This window comes from Argiope bruennichi, chromosome 5 (assembly GCF_947563725.1).
Source record: "Argiope bruennichi chromosome 5, qqArgBrue1.1, whole genome shotgun sequence".
NCBI classification, from domain to species: Eukaryota; Metazoa; Arthropoda; class Arachnida; order Araneae; family Araneidae; genus Argiope; species Argiope bruennichi.
This window is the reverse complement of record NC_079155.1, coordinates 117,567,113-117,586,300: the sequence shown is the minus strand read 5'-3', so window position 1 is coordinate 117,586,300 and position 19,188 is coordinate 117,567,113. Positions and strand designations below refer to the sequence as shown.

General features: G+C 30.2%; 1 protein-coding gene across 9 annotated transcripts in view; it reads right to left on the bottom strand.

The window, feature by feature from the left end:
• Positions 1-2,573: 2,573 nt before the first annotated feature.
• LOC129968732 (NAD kinase-like) overlaps positions 2,574-19,188 on the bottom strand; it is a 123,233-nt gene continuing 106,618 nt past the window's right edge. For all 9 annotated transcript variants that reach the window (XM_056082920.1, XM_056082918.1, XM_056082924.1 and 6 more), the window contains 10 exons: positions 17,795-17,924; positions 16,313-16,421; positions 14,818-14,903; positions 13,635-13,737; positions 9,990-10,084; positions 8,794-8,893; positions 7,159-7,316; positions 5,691-5,773; positions 3,954-4,146; positions 2,574-3,524 (listed from right to left, as the gene is read on the bottom strand). In XM_056082920.1, the coding sequence (XP_055938895.1) occupies positions 3,954-4,146; positions 5,691-5,773; positions 7,159-7,316; positions 8,794-8,893; positions 9,990-10,084; positions 13,635-13,737; positions 14,818-14,903; positions 16,313-16,421; positions 17,795-17,924 (1,057 nt within the window). In that variant the 3' untranslated portion in view covers positions 2,574-3,524. The remainder of the gene's footprint in view (positions 3,525-3,953; positions 4,147-5,690; positions 5,774-7,158; positions 7,317-8,793; positions 8,894-9,989; positions 10,085-13,634; positions 13,738-14,817; positions 14,904-16,312; positions 16,422-17,794; positions 17,925-19,188) is intronic.

Genomic DNA, 19,188 nt, shown 5'->3' with positions numbered 1-19,188 from the left:
ATTCTGGAATTTCAAAATAACGAATTACATTTTCACAAAAATTCTAGGAATAACTGCTTAAAAGTGTTTGTGAATTGGGCTATATCTGAATCCGGAAGCACATATCCACTAAAAACACCTATTCATTCATCACGAATTATTAGCCAAGATAAATAAAAAATCTTTTTAATAATCTTTGAAAAATTGTAGGCCAATAGCAAGGAAAGAGCAGACCACAGTTCGAGGGCAGCTTCAAAGCCATTACCATCACGAAAGCTATTCGGGTTTTTTTCAAAAATCGAGACATCTCGTTAGACAAGTTGGGAACTGCAGAACTGTAGGAAAGGTCCCAAAAAGACTCTCTGCTATAGCAAATTAGAGAAGAAATGAACGATTGGTTCTGACTGATTGCCAGAGTTCGCCATTCCTAAAGGAGCTATCTCCATTCTTGATGTTGATTATTAATGTTTGATTTGAGATATACCAACTATGAATTGCGAAACGGAAGAATGATGCTGAATGGAGCTCTTATATGTTGGATTTAAACACGTCTTTTCACTCTGCTTCCTTCCACAGGATACTACTTCTTAGTCTTGATCTGCCCCACGACGACCCGTCTACCCGAAAGGCTGTAAGACCTTGAAAGATATTTCTTCTATAGTCTGTGTATTTTCTGCAGGCGGTTCAAGGTCATATTTTCTACCTCGTTATTGGTTGTCTGCTACCAGTAACGCGGTAGAAAATGTGACCTTGAACCGCCTACAGAAAATACACAGATCATAGTGTAAGCCGACCACTGAACGAAGCAGTATCGACAGGATTTGTTGTGACTAACGGCGGTCTTTATCATAATCCACGCAAAACTCCGAACCGATTTGACATCCTTTTCGAAGTGGTTGACCCCTAGGCACAAAGTAGTCAATCTCTGACCTTCTTTCTCCTCTTCTCCTACACCTATCATCCTGTTAAACGAGGAGCAGGCCACCACTTTAAGAAAGTCCCCACAAAATTCTCAATATTCCTCCAAATTATCGTTCTACAACAAAAAAAAGGCAAAGACTTTAAAATTTTCAAATAGTTGGGTAAAAGCTGTCGATTTTAAAATTTTAAAGTAACTTTCAATGTTTTGAGATTTTCTGATACTACCAGCATTGTACTCAAGTCATTATTTTCAATTTTAAGATTCTTTCTTAATTCCGAGATGTCCATAAGATAATATTCTTTAATTTTCAATGTGATTTGGCATGTTTGTTTACTAATGATTAAGGAACGCTTTAATCGTCTTAAAGTAATAATTCATAATATTATATCGAATAGTTGCGATGCTCTACAGATACATTTGTTAACATATTCACTACGGCAAACGTAAACTTTAGACATGTGGACGCTTTTCCTGCACCTTACTCAAAAATAGCGAATGTCCCTGTATACTCCAAGTACCTGATGGAATGAATGGGGAGCATATCGAGACGCCCTCCTCTGGAAAAATCACATTAAAGAGCCTTCCGGTATGGCGATGGCCTGCAGTAGCGATTGTGTTAAAGTGACAGCAAATCATTTCATCACCAAAATCTTTGCAATATTTTTATCGTTATTAAAATAATTTTATTTTTATTGAATGAAAAATGGAAATGGAAATCAATTTCAATGTGAAATTGGAATATATGATGCTGTTTATTACATAATACAATCTAAAGAAGTTGGATTAAAGATCGATGGAATTTTCGATCGAGTTGAAATCAGGAATTTTTTAAAAAGTAACTGTTTTTGTAAATTTTTACAGAAAAGACTTAAATTATGCATTTTACCAAAATTAGTTATTGTTCTATAAGTTCTCAATTGTACAATGGATTGAAACTGTTTCAGTTTTGTCAAGTAAAGTATTTGTATATAGAGAATCTCAAAATTCATGGAATGGTGATGGAATCCCGACTGCATACCTGTTTCTCCTCAAACACTTTTCCAACAACATATTTAGAAGCAAATGAATGACACAAGATTATATTATAAAAAATTATTTATTTCAAACGATTTTTTTTCCATAAAATATACTTCACTGCATTTTTTACAAACGTGCAAAAATACAACATGGCGTTATTTCTATGTTCTTTGATGAATTGCAATTCATGATTGCAGCTGGAATCATAAAATATGCTTGTATATCAGAAATTATTTTCTTCTTGAACATGATGTGATTGTTATGAAACAATGTTTTCTTCAGGGATTTCATAAAAGCTTTTTAGGTGTAAAATATTATGCTTTTCATTTTAATCCTTGAATAAAATGCTGTTTTTGCATAAAAAAATGTTTTTGTTTATAATTCTCAAATCCACAGCTTTTTAATTTTTCAATACATTTTTTTGCATGAAAATTTCGAGATTTAATATAAAAATAAAATTTCCTTTATACAGCAGAAACAGCTTTGATAAAGAAATCCGATTTAAGATTGCAACATTCATATATTGATACAGCTTTAAGCCATACTTTTCTTTTGTTTTATTTCATTGCCATGCAAAAAAGAATAAATATCCATACGATGCAAAAAAAAAAAAAAAAATGTATTTAAAAATGAAAAATATATAAACTTTTAAAAAAAAAAAAAGGCTTATCTAAATTTTATAAATCGTCTGCCTTTAATAAAATAAATTAATTATCATCATATTCCAAAATCAGAAACGCTCGATTTTATCTATGCTGAAAATAATACTGTTTCGAAACTTGCTTTGGAATGTCAGATGTTTGCAAATAAATGCTATAAAGTGAATTCTTTCCAGTTTGTGATTAAATGAATGTGAAAATTATGTTTTTCTCTTTTAAAAAATCAAATTTACTTCCGCTCTAAATAATTGAATCAAAAATTTAACCAAATATGAATATAAATTTGCTTATTTGCATATTTCCGCTTCAATAATTCCATTGTAAAGGCATACAAATTATTTTTCACAAAATTCTTACATTTAATTGCTGTCATTATTTTTTCATTCCTTTCAAATTCTTCAGTCAATTTCATAAAAAAATATGAAATTTCATTTCCTATTGATATAATTCATCTCTTGCATAAACGGACCTCACCAGCACAGCAAATTTAAATCAACTTGCGGCAGATTTCACAGTCTAACTTTACAACTGTAAAATTGTGAATGAATCGCCAAAAGTATTCTTGCTTCATCATTACAATAAATAAGACTTCGGAATTGCAAAATATAAATGAATTCCAATTTTGTTAAATATCATCTCTCAATATTCGCTAATACATTTCACTTTTTTTAAGAAAAGATTCTTCATTTCGAATAATGAGTTAAAATTTTTATGACACACAATAAAACTTTGGAATGACATCCGGAAAAATGCAATAAAAACTGTTCTTCGATGAGATTGTTCTTTCGCCTTTTGCTAACGCAGAAGGGCTGGATGAGTCCATTCCATCTCAAGGGAAGATGTTACCGAAGCAACCCTTGCTGAGTTTTATTATACTCCAGGGCACTTTGTATGAAGGCATTTTCTGGAGTGAAGCTTCAAACCTTTGGGTTTGCTGTCGATTAGCACTGAAAAAGAAACAAGCAATTAATTGTATTATGAAAATATGGCATAGAAAAGGCACCAAACTCATGTAACAGAGCCTCTTTCACAATATTATGTTCATTATGTTAAACAATACTGCTTTATATCGTACAATATTGTACAATACTGCTTTATATCGTACAATATTGTACAATACTGTTTTATATCGTACAATATAGGACAATACTGTTTTATATCGTACAATATAGGACAATACTGTTTTATATCGTACAATATAGGACAATACTGTTTTATATCATAATATTGGACAAGACTGGTTTATATTATACAATATAGGACAATACTGTTTTATTTCATACAGTATTATACAATATATGTGTGCTACAAGGGAATGTCTCGGGAAAAATAAAAACATCATTCAACAGTGGTACGAAACGGAACAGGCGACTCACCTAGGAGTTGGGTTCGTCGTCGAGCAGCAACGAGGAGGATGTGGAGTGGACGAGGTCCGAGTATTCGTCCAGCTGCTTCTGCCTCTTGCGGACGTTCCAGTGCAGGCATTCTGCCAGGCTGTCGAACCAGTCGCTGATCTGATCCTGGGCGCAGATGGACGGTATCGGATAGATTGACATGGTGACACGGAGACTGCAGAAGAAATAGAATGCATATATAATGCTGTTGTGCGAAAGCTTTTTTCTTTATGTAATGCTGATTTGAATTTTAGGAACAATAAAATATGAACGATAAAAGATAGCTTTTTAGACAAGAGATATATCAGGAATAATTATTACAGTTGACTTAAAAAAATAATCCAGCTATTGAAGATCTAACTAGTCTAGCAAGTCAAGGAAATCTACATCTGGGTTTGTGTCAAACACTGGTGCTTGTAGCACTGATAGATTTTATAACAACTGATTAATAATAAGAAAAAAAACTGCAGTCAACTATTTTGGTTTAAAAATTATATTTGAAATGTGCAGTGAATCACAAAAATCATAATTTTCAGAATTTTTGTTTTTCTTTTTAGCTTCGATTTCTTATTGATCATTATAAAATCTGGTTAATTTCAATCAAATTTATTTTCATAGATTTTACATTTTTTTTCAAAGGAATAAATTCAAAAATGATCTTTCGATTTTGTTATAAGCAATATTTGTTGACTAGCATTCATTCCTAAATATCAAAAAAGCTAAACATCTTATTATTGGGTATCGTGCTACTTTGTGTAGTTGTCCTTAATATAAATAAAAGTCAATGCGACTGTGCATGACTACGTATATGTTTTCTCCTAAACAACCGAGTTGGATTCAAACAAATTGTGCACCCTTATTACAAAGGACGTGAGATAAAATACTCTTCAACTTTTCAAAGAGCAAAAATTAATTATATAATCATCTACTTAGAGATTAGCAGAATTCTGCCTTTCTTACATTTTTAACTACTCTACCATTATTTTTTTAATCTCTTTTTTATTTTAATATATCTTTTGGAATGCTTGTATTGGAATTAAAAATCTAAAAGCATTGGCATTTAACCATGAATGAAAGTAAAGTCGATTGCTCAAACGAAGATAAAAATGCCAAAGTATAAAGAAAGATGACATAAAATTTGCCAAACTAATGCAATAAATATTAACTTATGGAGAAAAATAAATTAATATTCATTGTGCGATAAGTTTATAATTATTTTATAATTATCGGGATTCTAGAAACCAGCTGGTTCAAATGATGTTCTAATTTTAATTAAAAGGCAGAAGCTACAGAATACTATACATGAAAGAATTTCAATCTCGAGAAGTGCAAGTTACTAGTAATAAACTAGCTTGTATAGCTTGTATCATCTTAAGAGTGGTCAAACTTAAATACCTCTTATCATTCAAAAACCTATGAGTTAGATAATAAATTATGTTTCTTATTATTCGGTGCGATTAATATTTATTTATTTTTTTCATATCTAAATATAAACTTCAAACTAATTTCAATATCTGTATTTAACCTGTTAACATTTAAGATATGAATATTTTCTTGTACTTGATGGCAAAATGTATTTCAAAAATGTAAAGTTAATGTAAAAGTGTAAGAATGCTTTTTTTTTAGTTTTTTCATATACAAAGTATCAAAATTATTGTTATTTCAATCGTCATAATGTAAGCAGCAAAAGCTCGCCATCGTAGGTGCTTTAGTTCTCACCTGTCTCCATGCCTAAGTTCTTGTCTTTTGCGTCCATCAAAAGAAACCCAGGCCAAATTCCGAGACTCGGGCGAAACCATGATCTGAAAGCGAAGCGAAGGCGATTAATGGAGTACCTAGACTTCATGCTACTACAAAATTTCAATATATCATTAGCCTAAGAAGTAATATATTAAAATTTAATTTCAAATTTACATTTAGATGAACAGTTTTCCTTGTCCCTTTTCATCCTTAAGAAATTTTATTACTTTTTTTGTTATTCTTGTAGATTTTGTTATTAACTAAAATCTATTCTCGTTTATTAACATCAATCGACATTTTTTAACTCAAGATTCTATTTCCATTTATTATCACCAATAGGATATTCTTAATTCAGCAAGGATACATTATTCCTGGTGTAATGAGGAACTTCACTTGCCTTAAAATGTTTGGGCTTATATGAATGCAGGCCTTCGCCCACGTATTTTCTCATTTTGATGCAATTATGACGTACATTTAGAAATATTTAATTGCTTATTCAAACTTCCTGTTACTTTTCGGAATGCAAAGGGTTAATTATAAATTCTTAGCGTAAATGTGATTAATAATTAAATTGCAATTGCAAAGGATTCGTCAAATGTATGTGTAAAACAAAGAGCCAAAATATGAAATGTTCTTGCATAGAAAATGTAATGAAGCCTACCATGTTGCAACAAGTAGTTTAATTTTAATTTCTTTTTTTATATGAAAATTGTGTTTCCCTTAATAAGAAAGACATACATTTTATTTTGTACAATTTTCATTTCTTTTATGTATTTTGAACAAATTCTTTTAACGTCACTCTCATTCATTTTTCGGAATAACATTTGTATTTTTGAGGAATACACATCATTTATACAATAGCCTTACCAGGACTTTTCTTCATACTTTGCTTAAATAGCCTTTGTCATTCTATAAAATGCCTAGGTATTATATATAATGCCTAGGGTAAGTATGAAATAATTCTCATATTTCATACTTTGTCTAAAAATGTCCGGAATTATATGCTAAAAACGTCTGGAATTATACATACTGAAAACGTCTGAAAACGCTGGCATTTGAATAGAATGTTAGTGTTTCATACTTTATCGGTAACATATATATATGAAAGTGAGAATTAATTTTAGTATTTAGGAAGATTAAAAATATGTATTTAATTTAATTTCAAAAATATGAAAGTTAGCTATCATACGGCTTTTAATAATTATTATTTAACAGGAATGTGAAAGCGATGCAACTTTCAGAATGGCAAAGATTTAACTTGTGATAAATGCCACATGGCCAAATATAGCCGATGAAAATGTTGTTAAGTTAATTTTCACATTTCACAATTCTTATTTATGCAGGAAAAGTAAGGTGAGAGTTTTTTTTTAATTCGATTCTCTTGAAGATATCTATAAATATTTATATGATGAAAGTATTGAGACAATGATAGTGACATGAGTCTTACTTTGAGTTCTACCCCTGCGGGTACGACAATGGGTCTGAAAGAGAGGGAATGGGGACAGATGGGGGTGATCATGATGGCAGGAACACTGGGATGGATCATAGATGCCCCCGCTGCCACTGCGTAAGCTGTGCTACCTGTCGGAGTGGACACGATCAAACCTGTAACAACAGAAAAAAGATTCGATACTTTGGCAACTGATTCTAATTTTAGTATTTATATTATTTATATTATATATATATATATATATATATTTCATAATCATTTGCGTTTTAATCAATTATTTATTAAAATTTTTAAAAATTAATGAAATTTGTAAGGAAATAAATATCAAGGAAAACAAAGTTTTATCTTTTTAAGATAGTATAAAAATATTTTTATAGGATAAATTTTTCTAAGTTACTACAAAAAAAAATATCTGGAGTTTTAATTAATTTCTAATTAATCAAAAATTGAATTAAAACTTTTACATTTGAAAAGTTTGCAACACTATTTCTATTTTAAATAATGTGTTCAAAAATTGGTTATTAAAATTAATGAAATTTTAAGGGAAATTGCGAGGAAGAGAATGTCACTGGAAAGGTAATATTTTGTCTTTTTAAAATGGTATGAAAATGTTTTTTGTAGGATGAGTTTTTCCCTTACTACAAAAAAAATTGATAATGTTTCAATCCATTTCTAATTAATCAAATATTCAATTAACTTCTGTATTTTGAAAAGCTTACAACATTACTTCTCTTACCTTAAATAAAGTGCGTTAAAATTGGTTGAATTCAGCCCAGTTATTTAGAAGATGAGAAAGGTACATGTATATCTACATACACAGCTATAAAGACATTTATATGAAAATTGTAAAATTTATGTGCATTCCTCATTTATGAAAATCAATGGAATAGCAAGTTCTCATGCATTCTTATAACTTATATAATCTTTCTGTTTCAATCTGCAAAGATTATGATTATCTATCATCCTACCATAAAGTGAAGTTTAACAGAATATAATCTCTTGGAAGATTTTTTAACCCCTTCATTAGATGCAAATTCAATGCTTGAAAGATTAGTTCAGTTCAGTTCAGTTCATTTTTCATCTGAGAAGCCGAAATCCTTCGGTGTCATTTTTGTCATTCAAAGGAATTTCTACTAATGACGTGATTGCGGCTGTCAGAATGAAACAGTCTGTCATTGGATGCACGTGTCGTGCATATCATTATCTCAGAGTGAGTCAGCGCATTAAGCTGCAGACCATATCTATTAACCCTTAAGGTTGCACGTTACCTCTTGCGTAACAACACCCCATTAGCATAAAATGCCGAACAACATTCTTACGATATCTCCCCAGCATGGGGCGGCATTCGGAACATCGAAAAACGTCGTGGGTGTATCGTATAATATTTGATGCTAATAGGGAGTCTTTATCATTCGTAAAAATCTAGCGTCCGATAAGGGTTAATTATTTGTAAATGTATTCGCCAATTTCAATTTCAAATGGATTCGGAAAATTCCGGATGAAAACGCAAGATTTGTTTTCTCATACTGTTGAAGCTATTTTTTATAATGAAAAGAAAATAGGTTTAAAAGTCGCTAGGCTATTTTCATGTCGGCAAGTAGGCTTTAGGTAAATGTTAATGAATAGACTTGCCATCCCCTTGCACCGTTGTCACGTGTTTTCCGTCGAGGTACAAGTCAATATTGGAGAGATAGGGTGAGGGTCCTCGATCCACGACCACCTCATTTAGAACCTGAAAAGGTAAAAAGAATGGAATCTTAACAGTCTCATATTAAATATATATTTATTTTAAAATATTTATATATTTAAATCTAAAGACAAGGGGAATTAATAATCACTCTTTTAAATTATGTGAATATATTCGGGATGACTTTTTTTGAATAGCACTTTAAAACAGTTAAGCTTTTGAAAATTTTGCATTAAAAAGATTGAAAAAACATTTATGATACCAAAATATATCAGTTAAATGACGAAAGTAACAGAAGTATAAATTAAAAATCTTTAATTTAGAGGCTTATCAAATGATTTAATTAAAATTTTGCAGACAGTTTAAGAAATATAATAGTTAGTACCTGGACTGAAAAATAATTTGTATTTCTATACAGTCTTTAAATACTGGATTCAAAAGATAAATAACATAACATTTTAAACTTTTTTTTTTCACATTGTGAATTATTAAAAAAAATATAGAAAATTTCCAAATGAAAAGATTATTAATTCTCTAGTTCAAAAACTACATAATATTCGGAGAAATTACTATACCAAATTTGAACAACAAGATATTCATTATATTTTGATTCATGAAGTTTTTTGTAAGAAAATTCCACATAAGATTAAAATTTTAGAAAATAGCTTATAAAAGATATAAAGCAGCATTAAAATGTATATAAATGCAACTATAAAAACCAGTTCCAACTTCCCAGTGACTTCCAATGGTTCCTGTAATATAAAGATCATTTGAGAAACCGAAGCATTTTTTAAGTGATTTTTGTATTTAATACTTTCACTCCATTGCAGATTTAAAATTAAAACTCAGTAATACGATGTACAAATCTGATTCGTCATTGTATGCGAAGGGGTTAATAAAGTCGAACAATAAACCAGATAGGAGTTACTAGAGCTCTATATAAGCTGAGGTGTAGTATATTACTAAAATAGGAAAAAAATGAAGGGAAGTACATTACGATTTTTTTTAATAATATGTAATGTAGCTATACTGATATGTACGAATCAGAGTGCATGAAAAATAAATACTTGGTTTACACTTTGAACATTTTATTAAAAAACAGTGATATCAATAAATTTTCCTTGAATAATTTCACACTTACCAGAAAGCTTGTGTGGGGTTCGTTTTTGTCTCCGATATCGTTCTTTCGAACAATGATACACCTTAGACGACTTCGGAGGGTCAACGCAGCATGTCCTGATAAAGAAAAAAAAAATTCGCATGAGTATACAATAAAGCCAACATTCTCCCTCCTTCCCTTCGATGACAAATGGCATTCAAATTATTTGACATCTTTCACCCTCGTGGCTGAAAAATGGAACTAGCTAAGAACAGTCCTATATTTTCAAAGCAACAAAATAGAATCGCCGATCTTCTGAACGTTCAAAAATTACTGACCGCCAACAAATTTTCGTTCATACTTCTATTAATCATAATTCTAATTGAAAATCATGCTATTGTAGAAATGGTAAGTTACCACTGTAAATACAGGGAATTATTTTTGCAATAAGAGACTAAATTTAAAACATTAGGAATGGTCTCCTCAAATCTTTCTCGCATACTCTCCAATAAATCTATATTGCCTTCATCTCAAATATAAAATTTTAGACCTTGGGTAAGGCCACGGATGCCTTGTGAACGATAATTACAAAATATAGATCTTTAACGAACTACTGAATTTATCGCGAGGTTATGTATTTTGGATGACTCTTTGCCAGTTTGTTAATGCCAAAATGTGATATGAAACTACAGTTATGGTTTTAAAATATCTTACTGAATTTCATTGGCTTATGTCATTGCATTTATGAGCCATTGCATATTTACATGCATGTAAAAATAGAGATCCTTTTAAGTGCTAAACCTGTATACCATATTTCATCTGTCTAATTGTTTTGTAGTTATCGAGCTCAGTAGTAATTGGTAGACTTCCTCTGAATGCACTTTGTCCAGAATTTGATAGAACTTTAAAATTTAGTCCAACGTCCATATACCAAATTTCATTAGTCTAAATCAAAATATGTTCAAATTATCGTATTCACAGACAGACAGACGGAATGTCAAAAATGTGTTTTTTGAACATTGGGAAGTCTGAAACGAAGAGGTTCGTCAAAATTTTGGGTTTGATATTTTTGAAAATTACAATACTTTTTTTATACTTCGTATAAGAGAAAATAAAATCAGCAAGGACTCAGCTCAAAAATCCCTTTCTTAGTTGCTGATCATAGCATTTTATTTTTGCATTAAAACTGACAAATGAATACGTACAAGAATATAAAGAAACATCAGAATTCTACACCATCATTATTAAAGTTTAAGAACTTTGTTTTTCAATGTTATTATTTTTTTTTTAATTTTTACACACTGGAAGGATACTGTCATATAAATATTGAAATTAATCTGTTAAAATATATGGTTATACCAACACGCAACATATCGGTTATTGTTGTTGTTACTTATGGCACTTGTACAAGCCCGCTGACGAAGTTTGCGATTTAAGCCGAGTTTCTACAGTAGCGTCTGAGGGTGAGCGCTTCTGAGCACCCGAAGGCAGAAGTCTGACTTTTAGCTAATATGAAGATGACACTCACACACTCGCTTGCACAACAACTTTTTACAGAAGGGTTCTTTCACACACCTCCAGATAGAACACAGGAAAAAGAACAACCATGCCCGAACCCGGGATTCCCAGACAACGGAGAAGACGCGCTACCCCCTAGGCCAAGACGTCGGTACAGTTTCGTTTGGGATATTTTTTTTTTACTCTTGCGAAATTATCAAATGAAACTAAACTAAAATAGAACATAAAATATAAGGCGAAGACCGAAATCACTGCCATAAATAGCTATCACCAGAACGAGCTTCGGTAGTCGTGGATTGCAGATCCTAATTACCATAATCACAATCATTTTGAAAATGTACGGAACATGTCAAATGCGGAATTAAAATACGGAATAGGTCAAATGTCTGTCTGCAAATCAAAAATTTGTCACATCAGTTGTTCTATTTGAAACTAGCAAACATAATAAATTTTATCTTGGGAGAGATTATTGAAAGTGCCAAAATACTCGGATGGTGGATTACAGTTTGAGTGGCGGAGAGGAACTGTGCTATGACTAGACAAGAACTGGGTCGCAAAATAAAGTTAAGCTAAGGAAACCGAGGATCAGTCATCGATTTCGTCTGAGGAACACTCCCACCAGCTTGGGTTTGCTCTTAAAATAAGCGTTAATACTTGAATATACTTTGATATCATAAATACGTATGCACTGGATAGCCACATCAAAAATTGGATGGTTACATAAAGTTCACGATAAAGAAACTGAAGATCAGTCATAGATTTTGTTTGAGGAATATTCCCACTAGTTTGGGGTAGCTCTTAAAGTAAGCGTTAACACTTGAAAGTACTTGGATATCATAAACTTGTTCCCCTCAATTGTTAAAATTCGTTGATGGACAAACTAGTTCGGATTTGCCAAACACTGCCAGGAAGGGGGAAAATCCCTTTCTCGGTCACCTGCGATGAGTAGTGCATCCACTCTGCATATTCTCACAGACAACTCATGTAGTATTTGCCAAATACTAGGGTAAAAATGGTTGTTAGAGGCATATTGACCCAGAAGAATATCTTATTACCCGTTTGATGCGATACCATTGCTTATCTTCTATTGTTCCCTTCTCAATGGGGATCAAAGAGTGAATTATGTTCTAGGAACAGGATAGATGTAGTGTGGAAATAGTAATGAACAAATAACGAATACGAAATGTATTATGGCTATTTCCACGAAGTTCATGAAATTCTAAATCAGCAGTGTGACTTCACTTATGAAAAGAATTTCTTTTATCTCAAAGATAGTGTTACGTTATCTTGGAAATAAAAAAATATCCCTTAAAGACAATAATAATCATGATGAAAATCACGGTGGAAAAAATTGAAAAGTTGAATTGAGAGCATCTGCAACTAGTCGCCATACATTCCCAAATTTGAAACATTGATTTCTCTCTATTCCGTAGAATCACTTAAATAAATTGTACGATTCTAAAAGGACTAAAAATGAATTCGTCCGTTTTCTCAGCTCGAAAACTTCCGATTATTGGAATAAGTGGTTTAAAAATTCAAAATAGAGGTCATTGATTTTATGGATAACGATGGAATTTTTTCAGTGGTAATATTTCTTGTTTTCCTGCACTCTTTTCCAAAATAATAAATTCCTTTTAACGCCTTTATCCCTCATTTCAGGTAAAGATTCTGCAAAGGTCATCGCATAAAGATTAAAATACGGCTGTGAAAAAAAAATCCAGTTTACTTTTTGCTTGTCTCAAGGTGGACTAATAAGACACTACAGGCCACGTAGTTTCTCTTTTGATCTAAGAAATTTGATAATTCATGAATATTTTGAAAGCTGTTAAGATACACGCAATTGATTACTGGATATGAATCTCCCCTGTGAAAGCATGCACTTATAAATAATTCATCGTCTTTTTAAGTGATTCCATCATCAAATAATATGCAAGTGGCATTAATATTCACTTTGAGATACAACAAATTGATTGTACCACATGTTGATGGGTGAGTGTAAGGCAACAACGATAAATAAGATCTATTTGAAACACAACGTAGGTGTTGTTCAAAGAATGTAGACATCACAGCTGGACACTCATTATTTTAAACTTTTTAATGGTGGCGTAATGATTTCGGAGCGAAATGCATAGAGGCTATTTAAAAAAAGAACATGAAGGTCGGGCCTACCTTCAAGAACATTTGTCACTTGTTCCTCGAAATTATCGAACTCGAAAGGTGTGAGGAATCCTAGAGATCCCAGATGAAATGCCATAACAGGTGGTACGCTTTGCTGCACAGATAAGAAAAAACGTAATTAGAGAATATCATATAAATTCCATTATTTTCATTTCATATTTTCACAACGACAATTATCTCGCTGACAAAAAGTGCAAAAGTTATTGAAGCAGATTCTATAGTTCATAACCATGAGCCACTTTTATCTATCAAAATAAAAGAGCAATACATCTTTGAACGCATGCAAAGTCAAATGAAAAACACTTTTTAGATTAATTAAGAATTATCAAACAAGTACATCTCAAAATATATTTATGTTTTATAAAAAGATTTATTATAAAGAAATCGATATGATTGAAGGTTTAAAATATGACAAAGAAATGCAGATGTGACTTAAGTAAAATACATCAAAAGTCTTTTCTCAACTAAGAGAAGGTATTTTAAAAATTGAACACTTAATGAATTTTATAAAACTATGATAATAGTTAATAATGGAATACTTCATTTCTTAAAAGAAATCATGTAGAATTATTGTACATCTGATCGTTTTCATCTTCTACGTTGTACTTTCAATATCTTAATAACAAAATTAGCTTCAACAAGTATTGTATTTTCTACTGCATATTCTTTGGAATATTCTTTAAAAAAAAGTTCTTCCCTCCGAAGTTAAATAATATTTTATATTTTGTTTCATATATTTAGATTCAATGTGCTTAAAAGACATACATATATCTGATCAAAATAATAATATTAATTATAATAAAAATAATATTTCAGATGTAGTGATCAACATGGAGTTAATTTTTACAAGAGGAAATCGAAAATAAAACAAAATAACTATTTCTATTAATTTATCAAAATATCTAATATATTTCTGGCAAAATAACATTAAAAGATTGGTTTGTAAATAATAAATTTGACTAATTACAGTTTATGTAAAAATGTAGATGAAAATAAAATAAGACGATTCTGATGTCTGAAATAGGAAAATACAAATTAAAATTAATGCTTGATTACTTTAAAATTAATTTTCGAAACAATTTTGCAGAAAATTAGCAAATTTAAATTGCTAACACAGGTAAGCATTTTCGTCTTTTATGTAAATACCAACTTTGTATTAAGGAAAAACATTTACCTGAAATAAGGAAGAGGCGTAGAGTAGTGTTCCATCTCCTCCCATGCAGACGATGAAATCGATTTTGTCTGTCAAGTCATCCCTCCCTAAAAAAAAGAGACAATCGAAAATTACTAATTAGTAATTCTTAATCATTTAGGATCACTGGAATATTCTCGACAATAAAAATTTCCAAAATTTCATCTGCCAATAAACGATTTTTTCTTCATGTAAATTTCATATCCTATGGAAAAGTTAAGACATCATATAGAACAAATGTTTCATTTTAATTATAAAACAGTAGAGAAATATTCGTTCCTAAGAGTATTTGTTTTTTAACGCAAATCGAATGCGTTGTGTCGTGATCATTTTCAAGATCAAAACTGCAAATTGGTATGCTCAGAAAAAATAATTCTGAGTAAAATCATTCCAAAATTGGTGTATTATATGAACTTTATTAATCCAATAAGCTTATTTTAGTTTAAATATACTAAAGACCAAAGTTAAAAAAAAATGAATGTGTGCAACTTGAAAATCAAAAAATATATTTTAATTTTCATGATAAATAACCTTTAAAGATTAATATTATTGAGAAGAAAAAAATAAAAACAAGTTTTAGCAGATGCATAATATATGTAAATATTGTTGCATAAGGTTTTAAGAGTAATAAATTGTAAATGGAATATGTTCTCTGCATATCCAAATTTGAAAGAAACATGTTTCAAGAAAAAGGAAAAAGCCCAATCTTATTATCATAGGAGTTTTTATTTGATTTTTTATCAAAAACTGGTTTATAAACCTTCGGTATTTCTAACTATACAAACTATATATTTCTATAATCAGGGAAATGCCTTCATTTTTTTAGATTAAAATGGAAAAATCAATTTTTTAAAGTCACAGATGTCCCTAGTTCTCATAAACACATCGAACATGTTTGAATAATAAAAATCATATCAATATTTTTAAAATAAGGTGACAGTATTCATTTTCAATTATTATTTTCAGTTCTAACAAAGAATACAAATAAGAAAAATAAGTCTGAAAAGGTAATTGGTTAAATTGACAATTTTGATCTTAATTATATACAAGTATTTAAATAAAAAAATAAGTTTTGTAAAAGATTTCTTATAAAATATTGTAAAATTAAAATTTTAAAGAAACTTTACAAAATAAAGACATTTCTCTGTAAAATGTAATTATAATCTGTTAATAAAAATTATATGCTATTTAATTCCCAACAAAATTTATAGACATTTGTTCTGAATTGAAAAAAAAAGGGATTATTCAAATTTACAAGAACCTCTTTGACTTATCATAAATTAACAACTTCTCCTTACTATCTCACATGGTTTATGAATTAAATTGAAAAATTACTCCAAACAGCATTCATTTTTCAAAGAAGAGTGTGTATTGTTGAAAAATTTGTTTATTCTCCGTTAAAACAAGCCCGTCGAATGGCCATTTCTACAAATAATATTTTGCCATTAGAAAGAGCAAACCGTCATGTGTCTCTTACCTTCTTTAAATGTACAGAGCTTGTCTTTGATGGCAGGGTAAGAGGGATTCACCAGCAAATAGTTTTCCTCCAGCACAGAAGTTTCCACAAATACCAGCATGTGTTTCTCCTAGAAGGCGAAAGAACAATTAATTTTTAAAATTTCATGGGAACTCTTACATCAATATATTGAATTAAATTCCTTAGTTCATGATAAAGCTGGCTTCAGCTAGTTTCGATTAAGTAAGAAATGAGGTGTTCTGCTTCTTTAATTTTTTTCTTTTTATGTTCTTATAGAATTGATTCTCTTTGATCGTGCAGAATTATATTTTTGTATTCTTGTTCGCTTTGTTTTTCAGTGTTCGCATACATAAATATTGAAATAAAAGGTTGTGATTTCTGAAAAAATTGATCTTTTTTCGAATACGGTTAAAAATATAAATTTGTAAAACATCAAGAATGATAAATTCTTCAGTATAAAGAAAGTCGAATACTTTTCGATCTATCTCATGCAGTGGTGAAGTACGGTAAAAATTTGAGGATCTCTATTAACTTGAATTTTGTGTGTGTGTTTGTGTTACAGAATTCTTGCAGCAATTCTACATGTTTATTCTTTCTTTCTTTTCTTTTTATATTTTGTAGTATTCATATATATATATATGTCATGTAAATGCAGAAATATAAAGTTGCACTTTTATGAACGAGAGAGTCTTGTGTTCAAAACCAGTTAAAAAAATGATCACCTATTTGTAAAATTAAAAAAATGAGAACATCTTTAAAAGTAAAGAAAAACAGATTTTATAGAAATTTTATCCTTCATATTTATTTTATAAGTAAATTTACAGCAAATTACTTCTCATTATCAATGTCACCACATGTTTGCTTCTTCTTAACACATCGGATTGCATAGAATAGGCAAGATACTATTTACCAAATGGCTAAATAAAACGCATGTGCGCATCAAAAGTAAGATTTTTCTTTGAAATACTAACCAATAATAAAGAACTGTACAAATTCAGTGCAATTTTAAATGAATCGCACTCGCATATTTATGAAAATTACACATCTAGAAAATGTTAATAAAACATGTCCATTTTGGTAAGAATCTTAAAAATATCTAAATTTAATTTTAACAGCAAACAAATGTTTTCTTCCAGCTTCAATGAAATGCTGCATAGCGTAAATATTTGTCATGACTTTCTGTTTATAAGCATGTATAAGCAAAGGCCAGCTTTGGCCGTACTGCGCTAAACATATAGTATATTTTAGTTAGCAAATATATCGATATAAGTTATAGGGAACGCCAAAATTTTGCTTAGTTCTCAATTAATTGAAACTTTCTAAATGAAATTTCAAAAACTCGATCCAACGTGGCACATTCTCATCCTTCAAATACATCTCAGATAGAGAGATTTGATTTGATTTAAATGAAACGCAACCGATATTCCCGTGAACAAAGGGGTCAAGTATTAAGTGAAAGAGAAGCAATCACCACTTGCTTACGTAAATGAGCCATTTAACGAGATCAATGAAGGGCTGTATGACGGAGACGTCGTGCACTTTCTTGATGACCAGGACAGTCAGGGGAGGCTTGTGCCATGTCAAACGCTGGCTCGCAGGGTCTTGGATGGTCCTGAAACACACCAATTGAACAATAAATTTTCATATTCTGATTAAAATAGATCATGGTTGAAATCGAATGATGTACAATTTAAATTAACTTCTCTATGATTTGGCTTCAATATCAACATAAGAAATGACATCATATTCTATACAGAGTTTAGGTTTTTGTCCAGTTAAAAAAATATCCTGTTGAAAACATTAAAATTGCTTAGAATGTTATGCATTATGATAATATTATAATATACCCGAATTGTATTGCTTTCATATATGGCGAAATTAGAGACAAAGTTAGTTTTAATTAAATGACATTTCATTTTAATCCATTAACTGCCATTATTTTTTAGATTTTTGACCCGATAAGTTACATAAATATATGCAAAAAAATTACATAACAATGCGGTTATATTCAAATTATTTTTTGTTTTAAAAATATTAGATATTTTCAAAACAAAACATAAAAATGACCAATAAAATCATTTCAATAAAAAAATAAAAGATTGAGTAAGTAAGATATTGTTATTAACTATAACCTCTTAATTACATATTTATGCATGGTATTTCATTACATTATAAAAATCAAACCAAAACTATAATGTATTAATTATGACAATACTGTTCCGTTCAACTTACAGGCGAATTTCAAATTTGCTCCCTTGTTGTGAAGAAATGAAGCATAGAACATACACAATATTGACTAATATGTATGGAAGGAATATGTATCAGGCGTCTCAAATATATATGACGCTAAGTGCTGCACCTAAAATTCTAAAATCTCCAAATGGGAATCGTGTTAACTAATGGTTAATTAAAATTAAAAGGCATATCATAATGAAGTATATTTATCAGTAAAAATTATTCCTCGAGTGATATTTTACAAGAGTAGTCTTTATGGAAATTTGATCAAACAATGTATTAAAATTGATGCATGTATTATATCAATACATTCATAAATTACCGAGATAGTTTCAGCTACAGACCCAGGAAATAAAAGTTTAAACGAATTTTGAATAAGTAAAATTGAATAGAATTAAAAAAAGATAAAATCAAAATACTAGAAAATACACGTACACTTGATGTACTAATTTTAATACATTGTTTGATGTGATTCGTTAATATGTTCGAATTAAACTAATATGATGATAAATTTTGTAGAATAATTTGCACTTTTGGAAACCGTGACAAACAAATTGATTCTGAAATCCTTTTAAATTTGGCGAAAAGCACATGCGCCAACTATTACAGAATATTTAAAGTTTCTTTCGTCTAGGTAAGAG